Source organism: Anser brachyrhynchus, assembly GCF_964034855.1.
Source record: "Anser brachyrhynchus genome assembly, chromosome: 3".
Classification (NCBI taxonomy): domain Eukaryota; kingdom Metazoa; phylum Chordata; class Aves; order Anseriformes; family Anatidae; genus Anser; species Anser brachyrhynchus.
The window spans coordinates 44005357-44029483 of record NC_137696.1 but is presented as its reverse complement, the minus strand read 5'-3'; the positions used below and the strand labels follow the sequence as shown (position 1 = coordinate 44029483).

General features: G+C 36.5%; 1 protein-coding gene across 7 annotated transcripts in view; it reads left to right on the top strand.

Moving 5' to 3' along the window:
* FMN2 (formin 2) overlaps window positions 1-24127 on the top strand; it is a 188465-nt gene that overhangs the window by 30288 nt on the left and 134050 nt on the right. For all 7 annotated transcript variants that reach the window (XM_080585106.1, XM_080585107.1, XM_080585108.1 and 4 more), the window contains one exon: window positions 13373-13539. In XM_080585106.1, the coding sequence (XP_080441232.1) occupies window positions 13373-13539 (167 nt within the window). The remainder of the gene's footprint in view (window positions 1-13372; window positions 13540-24127) is intronic.

Sequence of the window (24127 nt, the reverse complement as noted above, 5' to 3'; positions counted from 1 at the left end):
TCGGAGCAATGTGAGTAATGTCACTGGAATGCGGGGCTGCCACAGTGTTGTTTTGATAGTCTTATGATTAATGCTTTGATCTTTATCTGGAGCTTCGTTGGAAGTAACAGGTTTTGGTCATGGGGCTGGGTGACTGCATCTCTCGGGCAACCTCTGCTGGAGTCTGAGGTCTGATGGGCAGCCTGGCTCGCACCTCAGCTGAAGATGTGTTTTCTTGGTTGCCTGCTGATCTCTTTTGGGGAAAGGGAGAAAGAACAGTTTGTAGCTGAAGGTCGATGCAGCTCTGCTTGGATCTGAGGCTTAGCACCAGTGTTACAGCCATCCCACAGGGGAGATGGCTAGAACCAGTCATGAAGGACACTGTATGTTTCGGTGACTTCAGTTATGTGAAAAGAGCAAGGGATTCTTCCGGTATGAGTAGCTATATGGAATTTAAGTTTGAATACGTCTCTTGGATCTAATTGTGCTTTGTTTTCTTTTGGAGGGTGCTGGATTGGTGGTGTCCAGATGTTTGGCCTTTTAAAAAGTGTGTAGGTTCTTTTGTGTAAAACCTACTTAAAGCAGGCCTACTTACGCCTTAAAGCAGGCCTCACCTTTTCCTCTACATTGTGGTGTCTAAAAAATAAAAATAAACTTGGCATTGAAAAGCATCCTTAGGAATATTTTAGGCTGCCTGCATTATGAGGGATCAAGTGCTGATGTGAATCACAGTGACAGAAAATGTGAAAATACCAATTAGCCAAGGTATTCTGTTTGCACTCTAGTTTAACTAAGCTCAGGATATGGCCAAGAGTATTCCTTATAAACTACTCCTGTCAAAATGTGAACTTATGTAAGGAAGAGTAGTGATAAAGCATATATGTGTGGGTGATTTTGTGGCTGTGGCTTTGACTATTTTCAGGCACATTTAAAAGCATAATCCTATACTGGTCATGTGGAATATGACGGTTTCTGGAAGCTTACCTTTATGCATACGATTTATCTTCTTGTAGAGATGAGGTGATTTAATACAAGGAATACAGGGCTGAAGCAGACATTGTGCAAAGAAGGTGATGAAAGGCTGTGTGAGGGCTTGACACTGTCACCTCACTCCTGCCTCTGAGCAGCAGCAACTCCCTGCATTCCTACGTTGCTGTTCATGTGGAGGAAGTTAGGGTCAAGGAGATGGTCTGAATTACATTGAGTACAAAATGACAATTTCTCATTTTATTTTCATGTTACTGGAGATGAGGATAAATTTCCTTCATGTTAATGGAAATGGCTCAGCTCCCTGACCATGAATAGGAGGTGGGCTGTGTTTTCTGATGCAAAACTTTGCATTATTCTCAGATGAATACAGAACATGACCTATTTTATCTGTAGGTATATATACGATATAACACATTAAATCAGTTAGCTATTTTGCAAAGGTAAGATGCAGTGGTAATGAGATTGTGCATACATGTCATCACAGTAATAGTAAATCCTATTATGGAAGAAACTAAATAGAAATATATAAATTCAGAGGACACAGAAATGCTTGGGACCTTAGTGATTTTGGTGTCTTGACATATACAGCTAAATAGCGGCAGGAAAGCTTAGTAAGAAATGAGACTTGCCATTGAGATGTTCTTATTTGGCAGTAAAAATATGAATTGTTCAGTCTTAAGATTTATATGAAATTTATCAGGAGTGCCAGAGCTCTGAACCTGGTGTGAATTTGAATCAGGAGGAAGCATAGATACTTCCATTGTGGAAGTAATTACAGGGGGGGTAGCTTTGATTCTAGAGTTTATCTGAAGCCAAGATCCATCTCAGATGTCCCGTGAAGGTGCATAATAAGTAGCGTATACCAGGGGAAAAATAGCTGTTGTATCCTTCCCTCTTCCTTGCACCGATAAGGAAAAAGTCACTGCACAAAAGAAGTTAATACTGCAGTAACACGATAACTAACTACATTAACATCTGCTAACAGTCATGGAGCAGAAGTGGTTTTCATTTAGAAAAAAATTAAGAAAAGGAAGAAAGAAAAACACAAACCCAAAACATTGCATTCACAATAGAGGGTGTGTATCTAATCACTTTTTTTTTGTCATGCAAAGAGCCAAGTCATTTTAGTATGCTGAGAAATGGCTGAGGGAAATATTTGATTACATCAGTGAAAGAACATCAAGACGTACTTACAGTGAGGGAGATGGGCTTAAGTTTATTTGGATGAAGTCTCAAGGAACATAGAATATGGCGCAAATATGGCACAAATAGGCATGCATATATATATTTATTTTTCATGAAACATAACTAACTTTTTGCTTGTTCCATTTCTTCATCTTAGCAGAGTGTTTTTTTCTTTGTACCTAACTTAAAGAAGCAAACAAGCAAACCTATTAAACATTGTATAAATATAAAAAGTCAGCAGCTGTTCTAGTTGGAGGAGATTAGACTTTGGGTGCATGTGGTCCTGTAGAGAAAGAAAGCTAAGGCACATTGGGGACTATCATAGCTAGGTTGAAAGAAATTTGTTGTGTGTCCCACTTCAGAGACTTGCTGGTCCAGCTCAGTTGTGTTTTGTGACCTGTAGTTGCTTGTGCAAATACTTTAATTTACTTCTAAGGTAGAGTTGGGCCAGATGCAATTAAATGCCAAATGAAATGTGGAACAATTGGGAAACAAGTAGTTTTGTTAAACTGGGTCATAAAGAACATCATGCGGTGTGTATCAGTTTGGACTGACAGAAGAAGCAGTTAGAAATAGCTGCCCAAAAAAACATCAGAGGTGCTTCTCACTTTAAAGAGTCTGACAAAGAAATGTGGCTTTCCAGCAGACTGGGAGAACCTGGCACAGAATACCAACTTCGCGTTGCAAATCACCACAGAAACTAAAAGGGTAAAAATGGACAGAATTAAATACTTGCTGAGAGGAACCTAAGCACCTGGAAAATACAGTCTGGAAGTTGCCAAAGATGCAAATGATACCTAAAACATTTGGTAGACAGACACACACAGATTCTGTTTTAATATAAACCACTCTGAAATTAGGAAAGTTTTAGTAATGTACTTCTGTAATCTTCAATAATAATGCATTAGAAATTGAAAAGAAATGAAAGTGAAAGGAGACAAGCAATATAATGGTGTGGGAGCGTGAATTTTTTTTATCTTTTTAGAAAGGTATTTTGTACTGTGTATCACTGTTGCATTGTAGCTGGGGAATTGTTTGTTACTTAAAAAAAAAATAATCAGCTTCTGAAAGTCATTTAGTGGCATGTAAAAATACTCTTTTTTACTCATTCACTATCTTCATGATCGAATATACCTATTGAAATGTAAGATATTATCCTTACCTTTGTACCTTATTCTTTATTATCATACATAAAAGCCTAGTTAGTACTTTGTCTCAATTTATGCTGTAATACATATGCATTATTAGAAAAAGCAGAGTGGGAGAAAGATATAAAAACTTTGCCACTGTGAAAGCAAAATCTTAAGGAGCTTAATGCTCAAACTAGAAATATGGAGTGCTTAAGAGACTTGCTAATTTGCAATGATTCAGAAAAAAATGTTACAGACCATCACAAATACTTTTACATTTTGAAGCTCTGGTGGTAGCAAAGTTTTAATACCTGCTTTTTAGAAAAAGCATTATGTTGTTATTGCAAATGATCTAGGCTATTTTAGTCCTCTTCAGTTTGGCTGCGGCAACAAGCAAGGCTTTGGAATGAGTCTTGAAGAAAGAAACTGTAAGATATTGTTGGCTACTCAATAAGAAGGTAAAGTAAAATAGAACAAAGGACAGCTTCATTTCAACAAAGATCAATAGGACTTTTTTTTATGCATAGCTGTTTTCTAGGCAATGCAAAAGTGGTAGAAAGGGATTAATCTGGGTTCTGTACAAAACAGAATATTGCAAATCACTTATCCAAAGGTGAAAATTACTGTTGGCTTTGACAAGGGATGCTGTCATGTGTCTTCTCTTCCACCACAGGGGAACAAATCCATTTTGGCCCAGTTCTACCTAGGGCTATGATATGCTTGGTCAGGCAGTGGAATTTCATTGCATAGTTACTGTGGGAGTAGAGCAGACTTCTGACCTTAGCACTTGCAGAACTCGACCTTTTCATCACCAATGGAAATTTTCAGTTAACTCTTGTCTTTCTGTATTAAAACACAAATTTCAAAGTTAGGAGATGGGCTGATATCAGATGGGCTGTTCCAGGAGTTCATTCACCAGGACCAAGGTCTGTGTTAACCAGTTCTTGATTTAAGATTGCTTTGTCGCTTTTCTAGTATGATCAGTACAAGTATAGCATAGGGTTAAGTTAATCTTTTAATAGACCATGGATGTTATGCTGAAATTGGTAGTGTTTTCATGTCTCTTAGCGAGCCCAAGTAGAACAAGCGTTTTAAAGATGCTTAGTTCTATCATGAGACATGATGGATCAACAACAAGATCAGTGTTGGGGCGTGTTTTTTTTTTTTATTATTATTTACAAAGCTACCTCTGCTTTGTAGCCCCATTTCTGGGGCAACTTACCTTGTCATCTTTATTTTTGTGGAATCTCATTTTCAGATTTTGGCAGACGTCAAATGTTTCTGTCAGGGCCTGAAAGCATTCCATTGATGTTTGTTTGAGGTACCACTTCTGCCTCTCCCGTGCTATGATGGCCCTGGAGGTGTCAGCAAAAGCAGGATTCCCTTGTCAGCTCCAGCTTGTACCCATGCTCCCTGAAGGGAGCACACACGTGTTCTACTCGTGGCATTTTTGGGGGTGCCTTGAACACTTGAAGCTGCTGGTATTACATGCTTTTCTTTCTGCAGTGGGCCGCTTGTCCTAGTTGAGTGAATTGAAAACTCGGTGATACAACCATCTTCAAGCTCTTGTACACAATCCAGTACACAATCTTGTACACACACACACACACACACACACAAAAAGTACTTGCTTGAATTGCACAGGGGTTGGTACATTGTAGATCCAACTCAGAACAAATCAAGATTTTTCAAGAAAAAATTTTAACAGTCCAGAGGATGCTAAGAGAAGACAGTGTCAAGAAAGGTGGGGACTGAGAAGCCAAGAGACTCAGAACTTGATGCAAATAAAGTATAATGTTTACTGTGATACAGGATTGGCAGAAGTGGAAGTAATAATTTGTAGCTTTATTACAGTTGCTTACAAGTCTATGAATGTTATCAATCCATCAATAAATGTATTCCTTAGTAGAATTTAATAAATATATATTTCAGACTTTGAAATTACGTTGAACTGTGTGCAGGCAGTCATTAAAAACTGGAAGGAGGAGAACAGTGTTGATATTTGTCTTTTTCCTAGTTCTCTTAGAATTCTCTTTAAAGTCAAAAGCAGAAAGTCTATCTAAATTTAAGATGATTTTGGGGTTCAGTTCCTACCATCCCTGTGACCAGAGCCAGAAAGTCTAGATGGATATCAAGGGAAGAAAGAATACTCTTCGTAAGAACTTCCATGCGTCCCTGACTTTGGTAACATTCTAAATGCTAAAAGATATATTGATTTCTTTATATTTTTATATAGGTTTGTTATATTTATATTACCATTGCTTTTTTCCCCCTTGGAAACATGCAGATACTGGCTATTACACTGAGAATAAAAGTGAAATGAAATATATCTTAATGACAGTCACAGGAATTTGTACAATAACTCTAGACCTTGACAAGTTTTGTAATTATTAAATTATTAAGGTTTGAGTTTTCTGGAAACTAATTCATGATGCATTTTATTTTGCATTTATTTCTTTTGGAAGGATTTTCTGTAGTTGTTACAAAATCATGTTGTGTGTGCAGATCTGTTGCTTGTTGGTTTTCAACGTTTTGTCTAGCAAAGCTCACATTGTTTAAAGAAAGTATCTGTCAATGAAAATTCAGTCCCCCTTAAAAACAAAAACAAAACCCCTCACAGGATGAGAGATCTGGAACAATTTCCCAATCTAAGTCGGCAGAGGATTAGAAGCTCTGCAGTGAAAAAGTACAATAAATGAGTTCTCTAATCCCAGAATAGTGGGCATAATCTTTCAGATCAGGTTTCAGGAAAGCAAGACACTAAATTAATTTGTTATTTTTAATGCAAATATATATTTAATATGCATTTGTTCAGCTCTTGGGCTTATTATTTGAAGAGAGTAAGAAATGGCTAGATTACCAGTTTCCAGTTCGTTCATTCCCCAGGTTCACCGTGTACCTCTGAAAGCCTCTTCTTTCTCAGCAGTCACGTTGTACGTTGTATTTAGGCTGACTGCTACCCTTTAGCTGGAAAACTACTTCGAAATTTGACAATATTAAGAAATGAAAGGGAAGTATTAAATAAGTGTAATACTTTTAATCCTTGAAATATTAATTTTTATGTGTGAAATGCTAGTCACTTTGTGCCTTGTGTATCCGAGACCTAGGAAGGTATATTAAAACAGGAGAAAGGGGCAAAAGCATCTCACTTCGTTTTCACCTAGGAAATTATTCAGCAAGATTTTACTTTGCAGTTTAGGGAAATATGATGACTAAAACTTGTATTGTGAGGTATTAAAATTACATGTAGTTCACTTACCAGCCACTGTGGAAGTCTTTGCAGTATATTTCTCTCTCAGACATGTTTGTCCTCTTCCAGCATTCAGGGAAACATTTGACACTGCACAGCGCTTTGTCAGATGATTTAGGCCTAAGTTATGACCTTGATGTTAGTGTATTTATAAAAAGAGACATAAAAAATTGGACAGAAAAAATGATTTTGAGAGAGAGGAGCAAAAGTTTCCTAGTTTTTGAATGCTGTAAAAATCAGCTTTTCTTTTTCCCTACTTTTCTTTAATATCTAGAGTTATGTTTGCAATTGTAATCTTTTGTGAATTTAAAAAACATAAGACTACAGTGGTCTTTTAATATTTTGCAAGACTAATAGAAAACATACACAAAATGGATATACACCATTTTGTCTCTCCCTTCTTCCTTTTCCTTTTTTCCTCTCCTAAGTCCCCAAAATAGAGCAAGGCCTATGGTACTTTTTGCTTCAAAGCTTATGAAAAAGCTTTGCTGTGTGAGCGTTTCTGATCTTGCTAAAGTGGGGGCGGGGAGGAGGAGTAAGCTGGGGAAAAAAATCAAACTGATTTGGGTTTTTGAAGATATAAGCAGTATGTGCATGAGTCACCCTTGACATGATTCTGAATAGGGCTTTCAGGATTTGTTACACTGAAGTCATTCACTTCTCCTTGGGAGAAATTAAAACGGAAAGCCTGTCTCCAGCCTGCATAGGTTAAGATTTGCTGATGCAGCTGCTCTGCTAATGGTGAAAGTGTGGCATAGCTGGTGAGAAAAGGGAATCGCATGAGACCGGCAGAAGGGGGAGCTTTTGGAATATAATGCAATTTGATTGTTAGGCTCGACTTGTGCTCACTGGCAGCTGTGCTCCCAGCCTTTTGCAAATGCAGCATAAGAATAAGAGCCACATCTTCAAAGATAAAAGTGAGGTTATAATAACACGCTCCTCAGAGAAAAATTGCAAGTTCTGTTTTGGTGTAGAGCCTCAGTGCAGGCAGGGTTTTCTAGTATGTCTGCGACTATTTTGTTTGCTCTTAATGATTTTGTTGCATGCTGTTTGGTTTTCTAAGCAGACCAGATAGGAAGAAAGCTGTAAAGTGCATTCATTGAGTCAGGATCTGCCATGTCTCTCTATGGATCACACTGAAGGCACCTTCAGCATTCAATAGCTGTGTAGGCAGCCCAGTCTAAGGCAACCCCACATTTCAGAGTAGTGTGGATCCTTATTTTTTGGTGTCCGTTTGAGGAGGAAAAAAAAGGTGTCCTGAAATATCAAGTAACTGTAATAGAAAGACCAAATATATTTTCTTCTAAACCAGGCATCGTCTCCCATCAGAAGTGATTCTCCATCAAGGTGACGGCAGACAAGGTGGTTCGGGTTATTGGTGCTGGCAGCAGTAGTTGCTGTCCTTTGTGTGGAGGTGTAAAGCATACACACGGACACCTCTCCAGGCAAGGAAGAACCTGCGCTTGTGGTGAGATGGCGCTGCCTGGGGTGGTTGTATGAAATCATTGTAGTCATTACATATCTGATATTTTATAGTATTTTATTTTTATTTGTAATAGTAATGTTTGTAGATTGACTTTAGATAGAGGGCAGACTTCCTTTCTTCCTTCACCACACAGTTGAGTAGATACGGTTGTAGTAAATCTGAAGTTGAAAATGAACATTTAGGAATTGCAAATATCTGCCTTTTTCAAAGAGGAATGGGAACCATACTGGACCTCATGAGTTTTCATTCTCTGATGAATAACTTATATGTTCCATAATTGTTGCCAAAGGTGTTTTAGATAAACAGTGTTAAGTCTCAGTAATAGAATGAAGAACTGTAATGTCACACAGGAGATGACAAGGTCGTAGTGCTTCATCCTAAGAGGAATGAGAGGAAGCAGCAGTTGACATGGAGGTGGAGGAGAAAGGGAAAATGGAAGCTGAGCCAGAAGACCTCAGCTGAACCATGGCAGCAAAAGTTTCACAAAATATCCATAGGAAGCCAGAGTACCTGATTCCTCCAAGATTAATTTCATGTTCTCATTCTTTTCCTTAACTAATTGTGTAAACCTTTGTAAGATGGGAGGGGGGAAGGAGTCTTTTTGTCCCTTACTTCGATTTTATCTCTAAGCTCCTAAAAAATCACACTTCTGTTCTTTTTGTTTGATGAAGGGTCTTGGCAAGATTCTCAGAATATTGATTTGACCTGAGGCTGAAACTTTGCAGCAGTTCTTGTACCTAATTCAAAAAGCTGACAAAGAGCCATGTGACTTCCCCCCCACCCAACTAATACTTGAGGTAAAGGTTAAGAATGGGCTCCAGGAATATCATGACCAGGGATTTTAGGTGTAAAAAAAAAAAAATTAAAATTGGAATTATTTAACCTTTTAGAAAAATGTCTGCTGAGAGATCTTTGCCCTTTAATATTTTCATGGCACGTGAAAGTAACCCAGAGAAATTTCTTTACCAGTGCATTTAAATCTCAGTAACAGAAATCAGCTAATTATTTGATAATCATGAAATCATTAATCATTTAGTTGTTCCATTTTTTTGTTGCCATCTGCACCTGTTGAGAACATGTTTAGATGTTTATATATTACCTCATGTAAATTATGAATATGAGGTGATTATTATTGTCTGAGGAAAAGGCTGGTTTTGTTGCATTCTATTTATAGGCTAAAGATGAAAAATCTTAGCTGAAAATATTGCTGTTGAAGTTGTCTGGAATTTAGCCTATGCTTTGAATATGGTTGTGACCTTTTTTTTTTGCTGTTTAAGGTATAGATTTGGGGATTAACACTGTGTAGTTGGTGTTTTCAATTTCACGTGTGTAGACGAAAAGTCATTTTAATTTGAATTAGTTCCAAATGTGTGTAGATAGGACACTGGCAAACCAGTTCTAGTTCCAAACAAAAGTGGTTAAATGCCTGCAAAGTCCAGTGTTAAAGGAAATACTTTTTGCTATACCTCCACAAAAATCTTTATCTTCCGTGAATCAAAATCATGCATGCGACCTCTTCTGCTTCACAAGCATCTTTCATGGGGTTGCTCTGACACAAATGCAGGAGCATGTAGGGTCAGGTGGTGGCAAGGCATGGGAGCCCACCAGTCTCCATGGGCCACCGAGGACTATGGAGGTGGAATGCCTCTGCTGCAGTGACAACTATGGCTTTTGCCTGAAAGTAGTTGAAGGGAATACCAGCTTAACAAGGGAGGAACTACTTATTGGTAGGCAGTGGCTTTTATATGTCATCCTCCTATGTGAAGTAGCCTCAGCCCTCTCTGGAGCTGCTGTAGTGCAGCAACTCCATCCATCCATACATCCACGAAGCAGCATGATATGATGCTGCTTCGTGGAGAAAGAGTAACATTCTGAAATACTGAAGTGCTTTCTTTTGGTAGGGTTTGTTTCCTCACCACATTTTGAGGAAAAACATATTGTCTTTTTAAAGCTTTGGCTGTTTTCTATGTTCGATGAGGGGTTCTGACACTTGTAATGACCATTCAATTTGATAACAAGCTGTAGTTGGGTAGAAAAAACAAAAAACACAACTTCAGTGGCTTAACCTTCCATTTTAATTATATTGATTATGAAGTGCTTTAAATTTATAACATAATGTTGATACAGGGTTTTTTTTTCCCACAGCTGTTTACAGAGAAGCTATTTCTGTATGCACTGAAAATTAAATGTTTCAGCTTGCATTTGGTAAAATGTGTTAAAAGAATTAGCTAAATATATTTATTTAATTTCAAGTTCTGTCTCTGTCCTCAGGTCTCCACAACCATTGCAAGGAGCAGATAGTGTTACAACACAGCTTTATTAGAACATTATTACCTTTGTCTTAAAATAAATAAATATATCATTTTTATTCAATGTGTATTTGTTGCAAAGGACAGCTTAATTATGCTGAAGTTATCCAGAATTAAATGGTTGATTCTTTTAGATTAAAAAGTGCTAGCTAATATCATTAAATAAGTTTCAATACTCTCCTTATTCCAATACTGATAATACACTGGAGAGAATGCTACTCTGCATTACTTTTGTCATTCTGACCATCTGCACCTGAAATGTACAAGAAATGAAGAGCATCAATGATATTTTTTACACCTGCTTACTCTATATTGTCTTAACACTAAACTATTTTTGAAAGACCTTGTTTTTGCCTATTAAAAGGCAACAGTTAATAACCACTATACAAATTAAACTGTGTAAATAGCAACTAAGATACTGAACAAAGAGCAAAGTATCTGATCTTGAGCAAGACTTCTAAGAAATTAGAGAAAGGATGGGTAGATTGAGGAAAAAAGGCTGAATTTCCTGTTTTGTAATTTTATGGATATTATTCTTTTTCGGTAGCTTAAAGCAGAAGGCAGGCAGGTATGTGTGTGGGGTGAGGGGGAGTATGCTGCTGTACATCCAGGAGAGCACTCTTTAAAAATGATAATCATTTAAATGTTGAAACACCTGTAAAAATAAAGTCAGAAATTACAATGCAATACATGACTTTGGTATATTTAATATAACATAAAGAAATGCGTAGTGTTCTTGCATACTTTTTTTTGTGAGCAAAGGGCAATAACTCTGGCACATATATTTTATTATTTTATATGTAATTTAAAATGCACAAAAGAAACAATTATATAACGTAAAGTACCAACTTTGCCATTCATCTTCATCAATTGTAGTCTCTGTTTTAACTAGACAACTTTCTCCATTGTTGGACTTTGATTTGCTTTGCTACAGAAATTGAAGCAGAAATGCTGCCTGTTAGTGCCCTTGTGTGACTGTGATGCCAGTCTTGGGGTCTTATTTTTTGTACAACTTGCTGATATAGCTAAATGTCACTATTTATATCTAGTAGAACTCATTTATTGCAGTAAAAGGGTAGTAGCTTTTTTTAAATCAAATTTACCCCTCTTTCTTGAATATGATTCTGCAGAAACAAAATGCTGTTTACATTTTTAGCAGCACCACTAAGCATTTGCAAGTACAGCTCCAAAGAATGATTACTGAAACAAATAACCAAAATGTCAGCAGGTAGCTCCCTATTTGTGCTTCATTTCCATGGTTTCATACTGTTGCCCCTTCATGTAGGAGGTTGCTGTGTATTGCCGCAAGTTTGTGTAAATTGATATTAAAAACTCACAGTGCGTATCAGCTGGTAGGAAAACCTCTCTTCAATTAATTAAATTAATTAAAGGGGACTTTGAAGATTTAACATCTGTGCTGTCTTTAGATAAATAAATAGAGGGATATGTTGAATAAGTAATTCACCTTATAGGTGTGGAAACCAAGGAACGCACAAATTAATCAGCAAGTTGATCAGAACAGCAAAACTTGTGTCTCTTCCAGACCTATCCCCTGGCTTAGTGTATTGTGTCTAATGAAGGGCTAGGAAACTTGGACTAATAATTCAGAATTATCAGATCTTTAGATATGGAGAGGAAAATCTTAGAAATAACTTCTAACATTTTATTGTATTGTTAATTTTAGGCTGTATTGCCGTGCGAAGTTAAAATAATGCAGAAACTTTGGGCTAAATGTCACTTACAATATCCTTTTCAAATCACATCCAGATGTTTTAAAATCATCTCTTTTTTTGTATGTTCAAAAAGGCCTGGGAAATTTTACATTTTGAATAAAGTCAACATTTGAAAAGAAATCTTAAATTTGTACATGAAAAGCAGTATTGTTGTTATTGGTTTAAATGACACTAAATTACTTTCTTAATGTAGTGTGTTTTTTTTCTGGAAAATAACTTTGGCTTCTAATGAGTGAGTGGAAAAAACAGACTATAGAAACTGATTTAGGTACAAATTGCATTCACAGCTAGTTCATACTAAACCATGAAATTAACTTTATTACTCCCTCTGCTTTTTCTATTCCAGTATGTCTATTTCATCTCTTTTTTTTTTTATATCCTGTAAATCTGAACTTTGGCATCTTCTGACATTTTAGAGCTTAATCAAGCAATTTAGTATTCTTACAATGTGGATTTTACTCCAGCCTGTGTATACAACTAATTCTTTTTAGTCTCTTTCTGGCGAACTTCACACAGTTTGAAGTTCTTTCAGACCTCTAGCATTGTCTTCTCTAATATGCCCTCCTTTCATGTTCTGGTCAGATAACAATGAAAACACTTTGATTGTGAAATCTGGCCCTGTAATAGGAATGGATCGCTCTTCTGACTCTTCAAGTTTTACTTCTCTGAAATCTGTGTTGCTGCTTGTGGCAATGCATCTTAGCTTGGAGCATTCTGCTGCTCTGGAGCTGTATTAAATGTCATTTTAAGCAGAGTAGTTATCAGCGTTTCTTTTTGATGTTGTTTTTGTTGATCTTCTATTGAGAGCTTCTACACAGAACTGGAGCACAATTTCTTAAAGACTATGATCACTCTGTGATTCAAAAAAACAAAGGCTCATTCCAAGAGCTGGGAGACTTGATTCTATAATAACTTTGTGTGACACCCTCGGAAAAAGTTACTTCATTTCTTGGTAATATCTCATTTTTCCCATCAGGATAATTGTATAATATAAAGAAGAACTTGATGTTTCACTAGCAAATCGTGCTTTTTGTTCCCACTCCATGGTGCAGCCAGCTCAATGTATGTTTTCTTTAGTGTCCTAAGTAATCAGGCTACAATCAGTCCAAATGATTCTGTAAAACTATTTTGTATTTTTGTATTTATTGTCAGTTGCTTTTCTCCGTAATTCTTTTTTTTTTCCGCTTTATTTCACTTTCACTTTATTTCTAATATTTGTTGAGATTTTCAATAAGCATTATAAAGCCTTAAATCTTTGTATCCCATAGATAGCTACGAATTCTTATTGATGTATGTCATCACCTTGGCAGGACGAACTCTGCTGGAAAAGCTCTTCAGCCAGCAGGAAAATGCACCGCAAGAAGAAGCAGAAAAACTATGTTCTCGTATTATTGCAATGGGTCTCTTACTTCCATTCACTGATTGCTTCAGAGAGCCATGTAATCAGAGTGCCCAGCAAAGCACACCCACATTTGATGTAAGTACGGGAAAAGTTTTATTTTTTTCTGTTTTTCAAAGAGAGACAAGTGTGTCACAAATGTTTGCAGAACCCAAATGACACATCTGTGCTAGATAACTTTTATTTTCCTCTGAAAAACTTTTGATACAAAATCAAGCAGAGACAGTACAAATTTACTGGCATTCCAACTACATTGTTATCTGTGCCTTTGGGCTGTCTGGCCATAGTGCTGTTATTGGTGGCGTTTGCATACAGTTACAAAATTTTAGAAGAGATTGTGTTGTAGACATCGCCTAACATGCTGTTCCTTCTCCTTGGATAATGAATTCAACATTAGGATATGATTCTATTGTGCGATACCGTACAACCATTGAAGTTTTACAGTGAACTTATTTATGTGATCCTTGACACTAAAATTTTAGCTTTAACCATTCTTTGTACTGGTTTATGTGACCGAAGGCTTTTTTCATTAAATGACTTCAAAATAATGTACAAATGTTAACTAATCTACTTAATAGTTTACTGGTACACTTAAGATCATTTCTACTTTACACGTGGAAATGAAGCTTGCTTAGAAATAGTAAATGATTTGATATAAAAGAACTTCTTAACTTTTGAAATCTTTCTCATCTTTGCTGAAGAATAGCGTAATGCAGCTGGTAAAGGGAAAGTGTAGAATAAGTGTGTCTGGATAAATTCTTAAAACAAACAAGCTTTCCTAGATAACCTAGTTTTCCTACAAAATCACTCAGAAAACATTCAATCTTTGTGTGTGTGTTTTAAGGGTGTTTAAAGCATTTTCAAACTTTTTCTAAATTAATTGGAAAATATGAAAAATGGAGTATGGCTATAATACTGATGTTATTCAGGCACCTTAAAATTACTACCCATCTGAAAGTTTCCTCTTACATACTCCAATACATACTCAGTAAGGTTATAGGAAAAGACATGTTTCTTATTTTTCAGTTTGTTTAAACATTGTAGCAATGTTTTCAGTTCTCTTGGTTTTATCATATATTTTAATTAATCTCATCTCCTTTGGAGATTTTTTTTGTAAGTGTTGTATTCAAAAAGTTTCTCTTCACTTATAGATTTTTATTAAAGTAAAAATTTGGAAAGAAGCAGAAGCAGAACTGTTATACAATGCTTTATCTGAGAGAATTATTATAGTCATCTTTCATTGACCGTATTTAACAGGATGGACTGTCTGAAAAGAAACAGTAGTTTAGCCTCCAGCCATGTAAACACTGCATCAGTAGTTTAAGATGCTTCTGGCTTACCAGTGATCTCAATTTGAGTTGGGGTATTGGTAAGCCACAAATCCTCTGTTTTCTGTACAAGTGCCCTAAATAGATGATGTTCCTGTGAAACAATGTGAGAAGTTGCATAAAGCCTTATGCATGTGTATGCAACTAATAATCTATCCTTCTTCAAAGGAGCATATATGTGCCTTGAACACTATGATCCATATATGCATTTCACAGGACACAAATGTGAGATCTGCTACTGCTTAATTTGGGAATATGTTTCTTCTTCAGTGTTGGTAACCATAGTACAGGAACTCCAACCTGTTTATTCATTACAAACCCTGTAAGGGTGAAGATTTTTAGAACCTGCAGTATAAACTCATAGCTGAGAATTTAACCTAGGAGAAGCCAAACTTTTATCTTGTTTCATAGAGTGAGTAAATAAAATATCTTACAGAAAATAAATGCCAAGTGTCATGTAAGAAAATGAAACAATTATTGTGGAAAAAATGTTCTCATGATGATGTTTATTACTTTTTTTTTAATGTAGATGTGACTCTTGTGTCCCCTCTTGCTTCTCTCTGTGTTCATAGTTTTCTTTTTCTGATTCTTTTTTTTGTCCATTTACCTTTTTAGAACAGGATTTTAATGTTGACCTAACTGTTGATTCCAAAGACAGAGGAGTTAGACTAGCCTTAAGCAGTATTTAAAGTTTTACCCATCTAGAATTAGGAGATATATCATCTTTGACTTTATTTCAAAATTGGGAGCACAGCCAGTCCCATATTCTTCCTTCATCTCTGAGTTCATCAGACGTGCCGCTTAACAGCTATTGCCTGTAGTTCCATGCTGGATCACCTCCAGTTTGGCTGGTGTCCTTTTCACTCAGCTGAAACTGCTGTCCTCAAAGCTCCCGTAACCCTGTCCTGGTCAGAGGCAGGTTTATCTGCCGCTTCACTGTCCTCCTTCCCTGCTGCATCCAGCTCTGGTGATTGCTTATTCCTTAAAGTTACTTGTGGCTGTTTTGATTTTTGTCTTAGTCTGGTTCTTATAAAGCTTCTTAGGTCACTCCTTCAGCATGTTTTTTTGCTGGATTGCCAACCTTTTTTTTTCCTCACTGAAATCCTTATTTGGACCTCTTCTTTTCTCCTTTTGTGACTGATCACATGCATTTCTGAGCTTTCACTTAGTATTTTTTTTTCATGTTGAATAAAATCCATGATTCCCCTTTTGCTTAAGTGTGGTCCCACAGTCTTTTTTTTTTTTCTTCTAAAGTTAGGTTACAGTTTATGAAAATAATTCAGTAAGTTTTGTTCACTCTGTGATCTATTGCTTATGGCCTGAGATGAATATAAACAGATTATTTAAAAGTCCTTTTCTTTCACTCTGATCTCCTTTTCTGGATGTCCTCCAGTGAATTTAATTTAACATGGCTAATGCTGAACTCTCAGCTGGCTTGAAATGTTTGCAATTACACACTCTGATTATATTCTCATCTTCTTTATTACTCATGCCCGGTGGCCACCTTTAGTTCTCTCTGTCCTGCAAGTGTGTCCAAACCTCTGCCTGTGATGTCAGTAACACACCAAGATCTGTCTGTCTGTCTCTCAAGATATCATTCCAAGTTTTAGTGTGGACCCCATTAAATAAATATATATAACTTATTTTAATTTTCTCATTAGATCCTATTTTTTTTTCCTCTTCTGCACTGCCTGACTGCAATTTTACAATTTATTAAGGGTAAAGGCAACTTTCACAACTCTTGTTTTCTTGCTTTTTTGGGTTAGTATTATAATGGCTTCTGGAAACCAGTTGAAAATTCTTAACACTTGTATTTCTGGTGTAGGTTATGCTTTATGAAAATGATGCTTACTTCTATTAGTTCTTGTTAAAAGTGCTTACTTTGTTAGTATATGTTAAAAGTGAAGGACCAAAGAATACCAAATGAAAACACAAATCTTCAGAGAATTAGCAGCTGTCATGAAATTTTTGCTGCGGAGGGTCTCTAATTTTCAGAAATTTATAACCTAGTCAGATTTTGGATGGATCTTAATGACGATTAGAAATAGCATGTTCCTGAAGTATCAGTGACCTTTTTGTCAAACTTTAAGTTATAGCCCAAAGGATAGAAGGTTGAGAACTCTTGTAAAAGCTTATGAGAAAACTTCCATGTTCTATCTAGACCCATTGTTGTTTCCTAGGAAGCAGATTGTGGCAGATACTCAGAGTAAAAAATTAGCCTGAAAAATTTGAGCAAAGCTCTGAAAGTAACAGAAACACGTTGGGATTTTTAAGATGATTGCTGTTAAGCACCGGTGGAAGCTTTAACTATAGCTCTTCCTACCTACTCTTTTTATAATAATAAAGATTAAGTAAACGTGCAATGGCAGAATCATTCTCTAGAAATATGATTTTTCTCTGATAGTTTCTTCCCTCTTTGAGGGGCTGCTAGTTATTGGCTCATGGAAGTCATGATCTCTTACTTGTCAGCCTATCTTTAGTGCTGTCATTCTTCTGCTAGTATTTTATAAAATAAATTAAAAAATACCAAGCAAGTCAATAAACAACTTTATAGAAAGATTGGTTAAAGAAAGCCTATTCAAAGAGTGTTCTCCAAATAATTGCTTGCCTTTTAAATACATGTAGCCTGTTTCTTTCCTCATTTTAACAGTTGTGACTTGTTTGAAAGTGCTTCTAAAGTTTCAAATGAAAGTGACTGTGACTGAATGGTATGTCAGAAATTAATGCTTTGTGGGAAACTGTCAGTCCAAAATGATTGTGGTATGTTACTTAATAATCTTATGTAGTGCAGGTGTAGTCCTAAGCATGTTTTTTTCACATGGTACCTCATTATATTACCCTATTAGAGTAAAATCAACATAAGGTTGAGCTGTCTGAACAGTTCATCTTTCACAAGAATGTAATCACACAGGAGAGTTTTACAGGTAAGTTTTGCAGCCACCTGTTAAGAGGATCACAATTTTCAGTAAGCAGAGATCTTATCTCCTATTTAGCTATTCTTTAAAGGATATATCACAGGAGCTAGGAGAACCATCAGTAATGTCAATAAAAATATACACGTTTGCATTAGAACTAAAACTGTTTAGACAACAATAAAAGCTGACATTTTCCTATCAATGTAAGGCAACTTTTCTTTGTTTAACTCTTATGAAGAAATATTTACTGTACTTCATGTTTGTCTGCATTTTATCCGGAAGCTGAAATTTCTAAAGACTGTAGGTGTCTAGTCCCTACTTGAGAATTCTGATTCCAGACTTTCCAGTTCATACTGTGCAGTCTTAAGCTATGGGCACTTTTTTCCCTACATAGCAGATTTATGCCTTTTTTTTTTGTGGTAAACTTTCCAAGTAGTTTAGTTTTAAAGCACTCCAATTCTCAGTGGAAAAAAATAAAATAATTTTGTGATAGAGGATTTCTATTACCATTTTGTAACAGCTTTGGAAAGAAAATTAGTCATAGCTTTGTATCCATAGTGTAATTCTTATTTGGGGAACTTTGTCTCTGTTGTATGTTAGCAATATAATGTTGCAACAGGTACTGTTTTCATGTGATATGAACCAGCAATGTCTTCTGTTTTTTCAAGACATTTCTGCCCTCACACTGTAAGCTTTGATCTTTGTTTATTTCAGGTGTCATTTTGATTAGTCTAGCCCTCTTTACATCCTTTTGGTGCTTTGTTGAATGCTGTTGTGTGTTTTGAATACTTCTTTTAATGCCATCTTGATTTAGAAATTATTTAACCATATTCTATAATAGAAGAGCTAAACAGACGTTTTCAGGAGGGTGTCTTTCTTTACTGTTATGTTGTGGTTTATAGGTATGTTTGACAATTTGGAAGAGGGACTGCCCCTTGTGTGACTTGCGGGTGTGATGTCTGACTAGGTTGCCATCTATTTCTGAATAAACTCTCTGTTCCACAGGGAAGCAGAGAGCCAAATGGCATAAATGGAAAATGCTATTAAAATGTTTGTTTTCCTCTTATCTCCACCACCTGTGGTGTTACAGATGCTTTTTCAAGGAAATAAAGACACTTTTCTTTCTGCTGAGTAGTAGCAGATGTTGGGACTTTGCAGGTCAGCTGGAAGAGGGCTTAGTGACATGGAGCCTTTTCTTAATGTTTTTACTAACACTGTTTACACCAGTCTGAAAATTAGTAGTTGAGCAGATTACAGGCAAACTCCTTTCTCAGAATTCAGAGAGCCAAAACACCAGTGATCAGTTTCCAAGGAGCAACTGTCACAAGAATCGACTTCAGCAAGGAGAACTTCTCTTCCACACAAAATTGGCACCAAAGCAGCATTTCTTCAAGCATACTTAAAATGCTTCAGGAATTAAATGTATAAGATTAGATGTAGTCCTATCTTATGATATTTGTCATAGCAGTGTATTGGGGGTCAGTAGTGAATAAGGCTTTTAAGTAAACAAGGCAAAATTGTAGAATAGTGCAGAGAAAATACTTTGTGAATCAGTTGCCTTAATCTGTTTGTCATGTAGTTACCATGGCAGTTGAGTTTGGCTGAATTAAACCCCTCATGTCTCCTCTTCCATTTCCATTGCCCAACCACACTTTGTGATGCTTTTTCTTTTGTGGTAAGCAACTCTGAATGTTCCTAAGAGTAGTAAAATGAAAACAGTTGGATGTTCACTGGGCTGAAGTATTCCTATTATGCTGCTTCCTTGCTTCCTTTTTTAAATTTTAATTGCATGTTTATTTTATAGTTGTTACATCTGGTCTCATAGACTTTTTTCTTTTTTTGTCCTTTCTATGTTTCAGTTACTTGTGGTGATGCTACCATATCCACTAACAATGGTGGTATTTTATATGTAGGATGTTGCTAGGTGGTTGGGGTTTTTTGCTCATTTTTTTTTCGTCTTTCCTTCTCTGGCAAAGAGCTTTGCTTACATGCTTGTTATTTTGAAAAGGTGCTTCAAGTGGCACGTGCTGGATATTAAGCTTACGCCACCCATTTAAAATTTTCAGAATCATTGTGTGTAAGATGACGGTGATGGTCAACCTGTCACCTCCAGAGATGTTTATATTTTTTGACTTTCTGTACAGTAGTTTACTTAAGAGATGGAGTGATGTCCACCATTTCTAGCTTGGAGTTGTGAATACAGTGACAGCTGAATTTGTGCATTTTGCATGTCATTTCAAGAGGAAGTTTTTAAAGCAGTAGTAATTACCTTTTCAAATAGAATTGAGGTGAAAGGAAGTTTACAATGAAACAGCTTCCTTTGGAAAATTAAAATACGTCAGAATCCAAACTTACTGCAGAACAGTGTTGGTGTAGGTGAAACTAACTACTGATGGAGAAGCTTCTTGCCTAAGCTTACAATTTCTGAAGAAAGTGAATGAGGTAGTATATACTGTTAGATGGTTTAAGCTGATAATCTAGAGGTCCTGGGATGTGTGGTCTTCCACACAGAAGTTTGAATCCCATGGGTAAAGAGATTAGATCTTTGGGTTCTTCTATTTCATTGTGCACTGTTAGTCACTGTTCCCTCTGAAAACCGTTTTCTCTTCCAAGGAAAACGGGAGAATCAGTTAAGTTCACCAGCTCAACGTTTTCAGCTATATTAAATCCAGAAGTTATTGGGGAACAGGAAGACTGAGACAATAACTCTGGAACTGGATAAGAATAGATGTGGAAATGTGAAACTTAGGTTTCTGATTTTCTTTCCTATGACAGCTGTAACTGCTGGTCTATGTGTGCCCTATTGGCCTCCGTCATCCCCTGGACACAATACTGAAACATAGGTGAAGTTTGATGGTATCAGAGAAGTTTCTTTTCTTTTGTTGGAGAGGAGTCATTTCTGAGTTATCATGGGAAAGAAGTGTTTCATGACCAGGAAATTGAGAGGTATTTTTAAGTGCATTATTGAGGCACCTCGGTTTTCTAAAAAGAAAAAAGTATAATGCTTAGTCATCAAATTTAGTTTATGAAGTTACAATGCTACTTCAGGGATATGTTAGAGTATTCTGACTGATTTGGTGTTTTTTCAGCCTTGTAAGGCATTTGTGCTCACCAGTGCAGCCAAAGGTAGCAGAAACTGAGAGCCATGTTTAATACTGCTCTGTATCTGGCAACGGTCAGCTAGAGCCTTGCTACAGAACCTCTCCCCAAAAAGTAAACTACTTTTCCCATTCTTAATAGTATTGATTTCCTTATTTTAAAAGCTGCTAAAAATAAAGCAGTCTCCTGCTGATAAGAGAATTTTGAGGTAGGCTGACTCTAATTTCTCAAACTAAAACCTTGCCTGTCCAATTAACTACTTACATGCAGTGGGAACATGCAATTTGCTTTCTTTCATTTTAGAATTTATATACTTAGTATATTGGAATGATTAAATTTTTTCCATGCAGGAAATTTAATTCCATCTGCATGAACCACTGTAGTACAGTCTAAATTACACACATTGGTGCACATCTGTGGAACAAGCTCCTTGGAGTTCTTAGCCTGGAAAACACCTTCCAGGTCATGGACTCTGCCCCCCCACCCCACCCCGACATTATCTCAAGTCTCATAAAATTTAATTCTTCTATAAGTTTATCTAGTTCCACCTCAAATGCAGCTATGCTTTTTCCCCTCCCCACTCTCCTAGCTCTTCCTATAAGAAGGACATTCAGATACAGATTGATTTAATTAGTGGGAACCTTCTAGTAACTATCACCCTGTGTTTACTCCTGGCCCATTTATACCGGCCTGCTGACATGCCAATCATTTTTGTCCTCCCCTCTTTAGGATAACTGTGAATGTTTGGGGTTCTAGTGAAAAATTGCGTAAGTTTTTTATTTGAAATGAAATGGTGTGAGAGATAGGGCCTGGTTCCATTATGGACTAACACGGGAGCCACGAGGGAAGTTAGTACCAATTCACTCTAGTATAAGAAAGGTTGGAGGTACTGTTAATGTGTTTCTGCCATCTGCTGCTTTTCTGAGCTGAAGTGCAGATGCTATTCCTGGTAGCAGTATGCCTTTGAAACTGCCCTGCCTTTTCCCATCTCACCATGTATGATCTGACTTTCAAGTATTTTTCTTTTTTTTTCTTGAGAATTTTCAAAATACCTCTGATCAGATTTTTTTTTTCAAATTGCAAATTTATGCTTTTGCAACCTGTTTGGATAGCATTGTATTTGTTTTTTGCTGTTTCATATCCAGTTTTTGTACCTCTCAACCATTTCTCACAATGGCTATTTTTGTCCATCGAACTGGAAGAAGATACAGTTGATTTAAAAACCAAGGTGGCATTGAACAGAAGGTTGTATAATCTGCACATCTACAGGAGCAATACTGCTGCCAGAAGCATGGATACAAGTTTGTGCATTGTATTCCTACAGTGGTATATGTGATAATTTCTAATTCAGTCTTTGGCACAGGAAGAAAACCTGGTCTCTTAGTGTGAAAAATTGGTGTGGTCCCTTCCCTGAAAGCTCAAGCACCACCACTGTGCTTTCTGATATTTGCTGTAGGTCTTCTCTTCTGGGTCCACCAGCGTCTTTCTTCATATCATTTATGAGAGGCCCTTACTTTCAGTAGCTCACAGCATTGGCTTCTGTCTTTAAAGATTAGTAGGAGAGTAAGCATATCTTTAGCTCATACTGTGAAGGAAAGTAATTAATATTTAATATCTTTTGTACCTCAAATGTAGTGTTATGGTACCCGAGGATTAAAGTTTGTTACAAAAAGCCATATTTTGTGCCTGGTGACATCTGGCTGGGAAGAGAGTGAGTTAAACTACAGACCTGATGGTGTGCATTTCTGTTTTCAACACTAGTGTCTATAAGTGGTAAAATGTCTATTGATTGTGTATCATCAGATCCTGCAGGCAAATTGCCTCGCCCATGTGCAAACGCTCTGCAGTTTTAAGAACCAGTGGAAAGTGCTGTGTAAGGTTATGTGGAAACAAGAACTCTCTTCTTGATATCACATTTAGTACATTGGACTCAGACAGCTTTAAGATTTCAATGTCTGCCCAGAAATTAGTCCAAATAAATAAGATTGGGATCGCTTAGTAGAGGGATTATTATTATTTTTCATCCCAAAGCGGTGCTTTATCCTAGATAGCGGAGTCTGAACAAGATGAAGTGGAAATTCCAGATGCATTCAAAGCTTGATTACGGTAAGAGAATTCATTAGCTGTACTTATAATGATATCTAGTAAAAACTGCTTCTAAAATGAAAATGCCAAAGGAAAAAAAGTTGGAGGTGGAAGTTCATGGATCCTTGTAGTAAAAAAAAGATTAATGGCAAAAGCAAATCTGTCCGATTTTTATTTGGATTTTTTTATTTATTTTGCTTGAATAGGCTATATGCAGCTAATTCTATTATGTTAAAGGACTTTCTCAAAATGTTCTAATAATCATGCAAATTTATGGCATTATCAGTTTTGGAGAAGGAGAAACATGATGGGTCATTATATTAACTGCCAAGGAACTAAAGACAAAAGGCAAAGAAATTTTGGACAGTGTCTTGAACATTAGGACATTCAAATGATCCATCTCTTGAAGGACATGGAAGTGGAGACAGGGTTAATCTTTTCCCATTTTAAGTGCAGTTTATCGACTATCAACTCCAAGTCTAGACCTTCAGACTGCCTTTCTGTCATGAGGGATTTTCATATATGAAATTCTGTTTATAAGTTTGCAAGTAATCAGATCTTAGCTATGTTAAACACTTTGTTTATATGTTGAACACTGATGCATTTTGTCTGTAACACATGTCCATTCAAGGCATTTTTGCAAGTTTAGATTTTCCTCTGTAAATGTCTGTTATGTTACAGTTCTACTTCCTGTCCTTCTCTGTGTCAAACAGAAAATGAAAAAAAAATATCCCAAACTGTAAAAATAACAAAACAAGAAATGATTTTCTATACTCACAAATATCCCATGCCAGTTTAGGGGAGTCTGTGATGGAGTTGTGTGATGTCTTAACTGTTCATAGTTCATATGTCATAAATTTTATCAGCAGAAACATAGGTACTTCATGTTTTATCACCTTGCTAATGCATCCCATCTGTACCATAGTTCTGAGACATACCATGATTTTTAACACACCTTAATTCAAGTGGACTAATCGTACTTCAAAACTTATTGGTTGAATGATTATGCTATATTTTTCAAGAACTGGCATGCTGAAATATGTTTAGGAGTAGTTTAATTGTCTTCCTCATTTATATTATGTCAATATCATCTACAGTCTGTCACTTTCTGTTTTATAGCTCTGTAACCCTACAAGTAATCCCCATTGAAAGTTGACTATGCTTACCCAAGTAGCCCTCTGCAGAGGCTGTTCTCTGTGTTCCTTGGACTGTGTATGGCCTACAACTCTGAGCAATGTA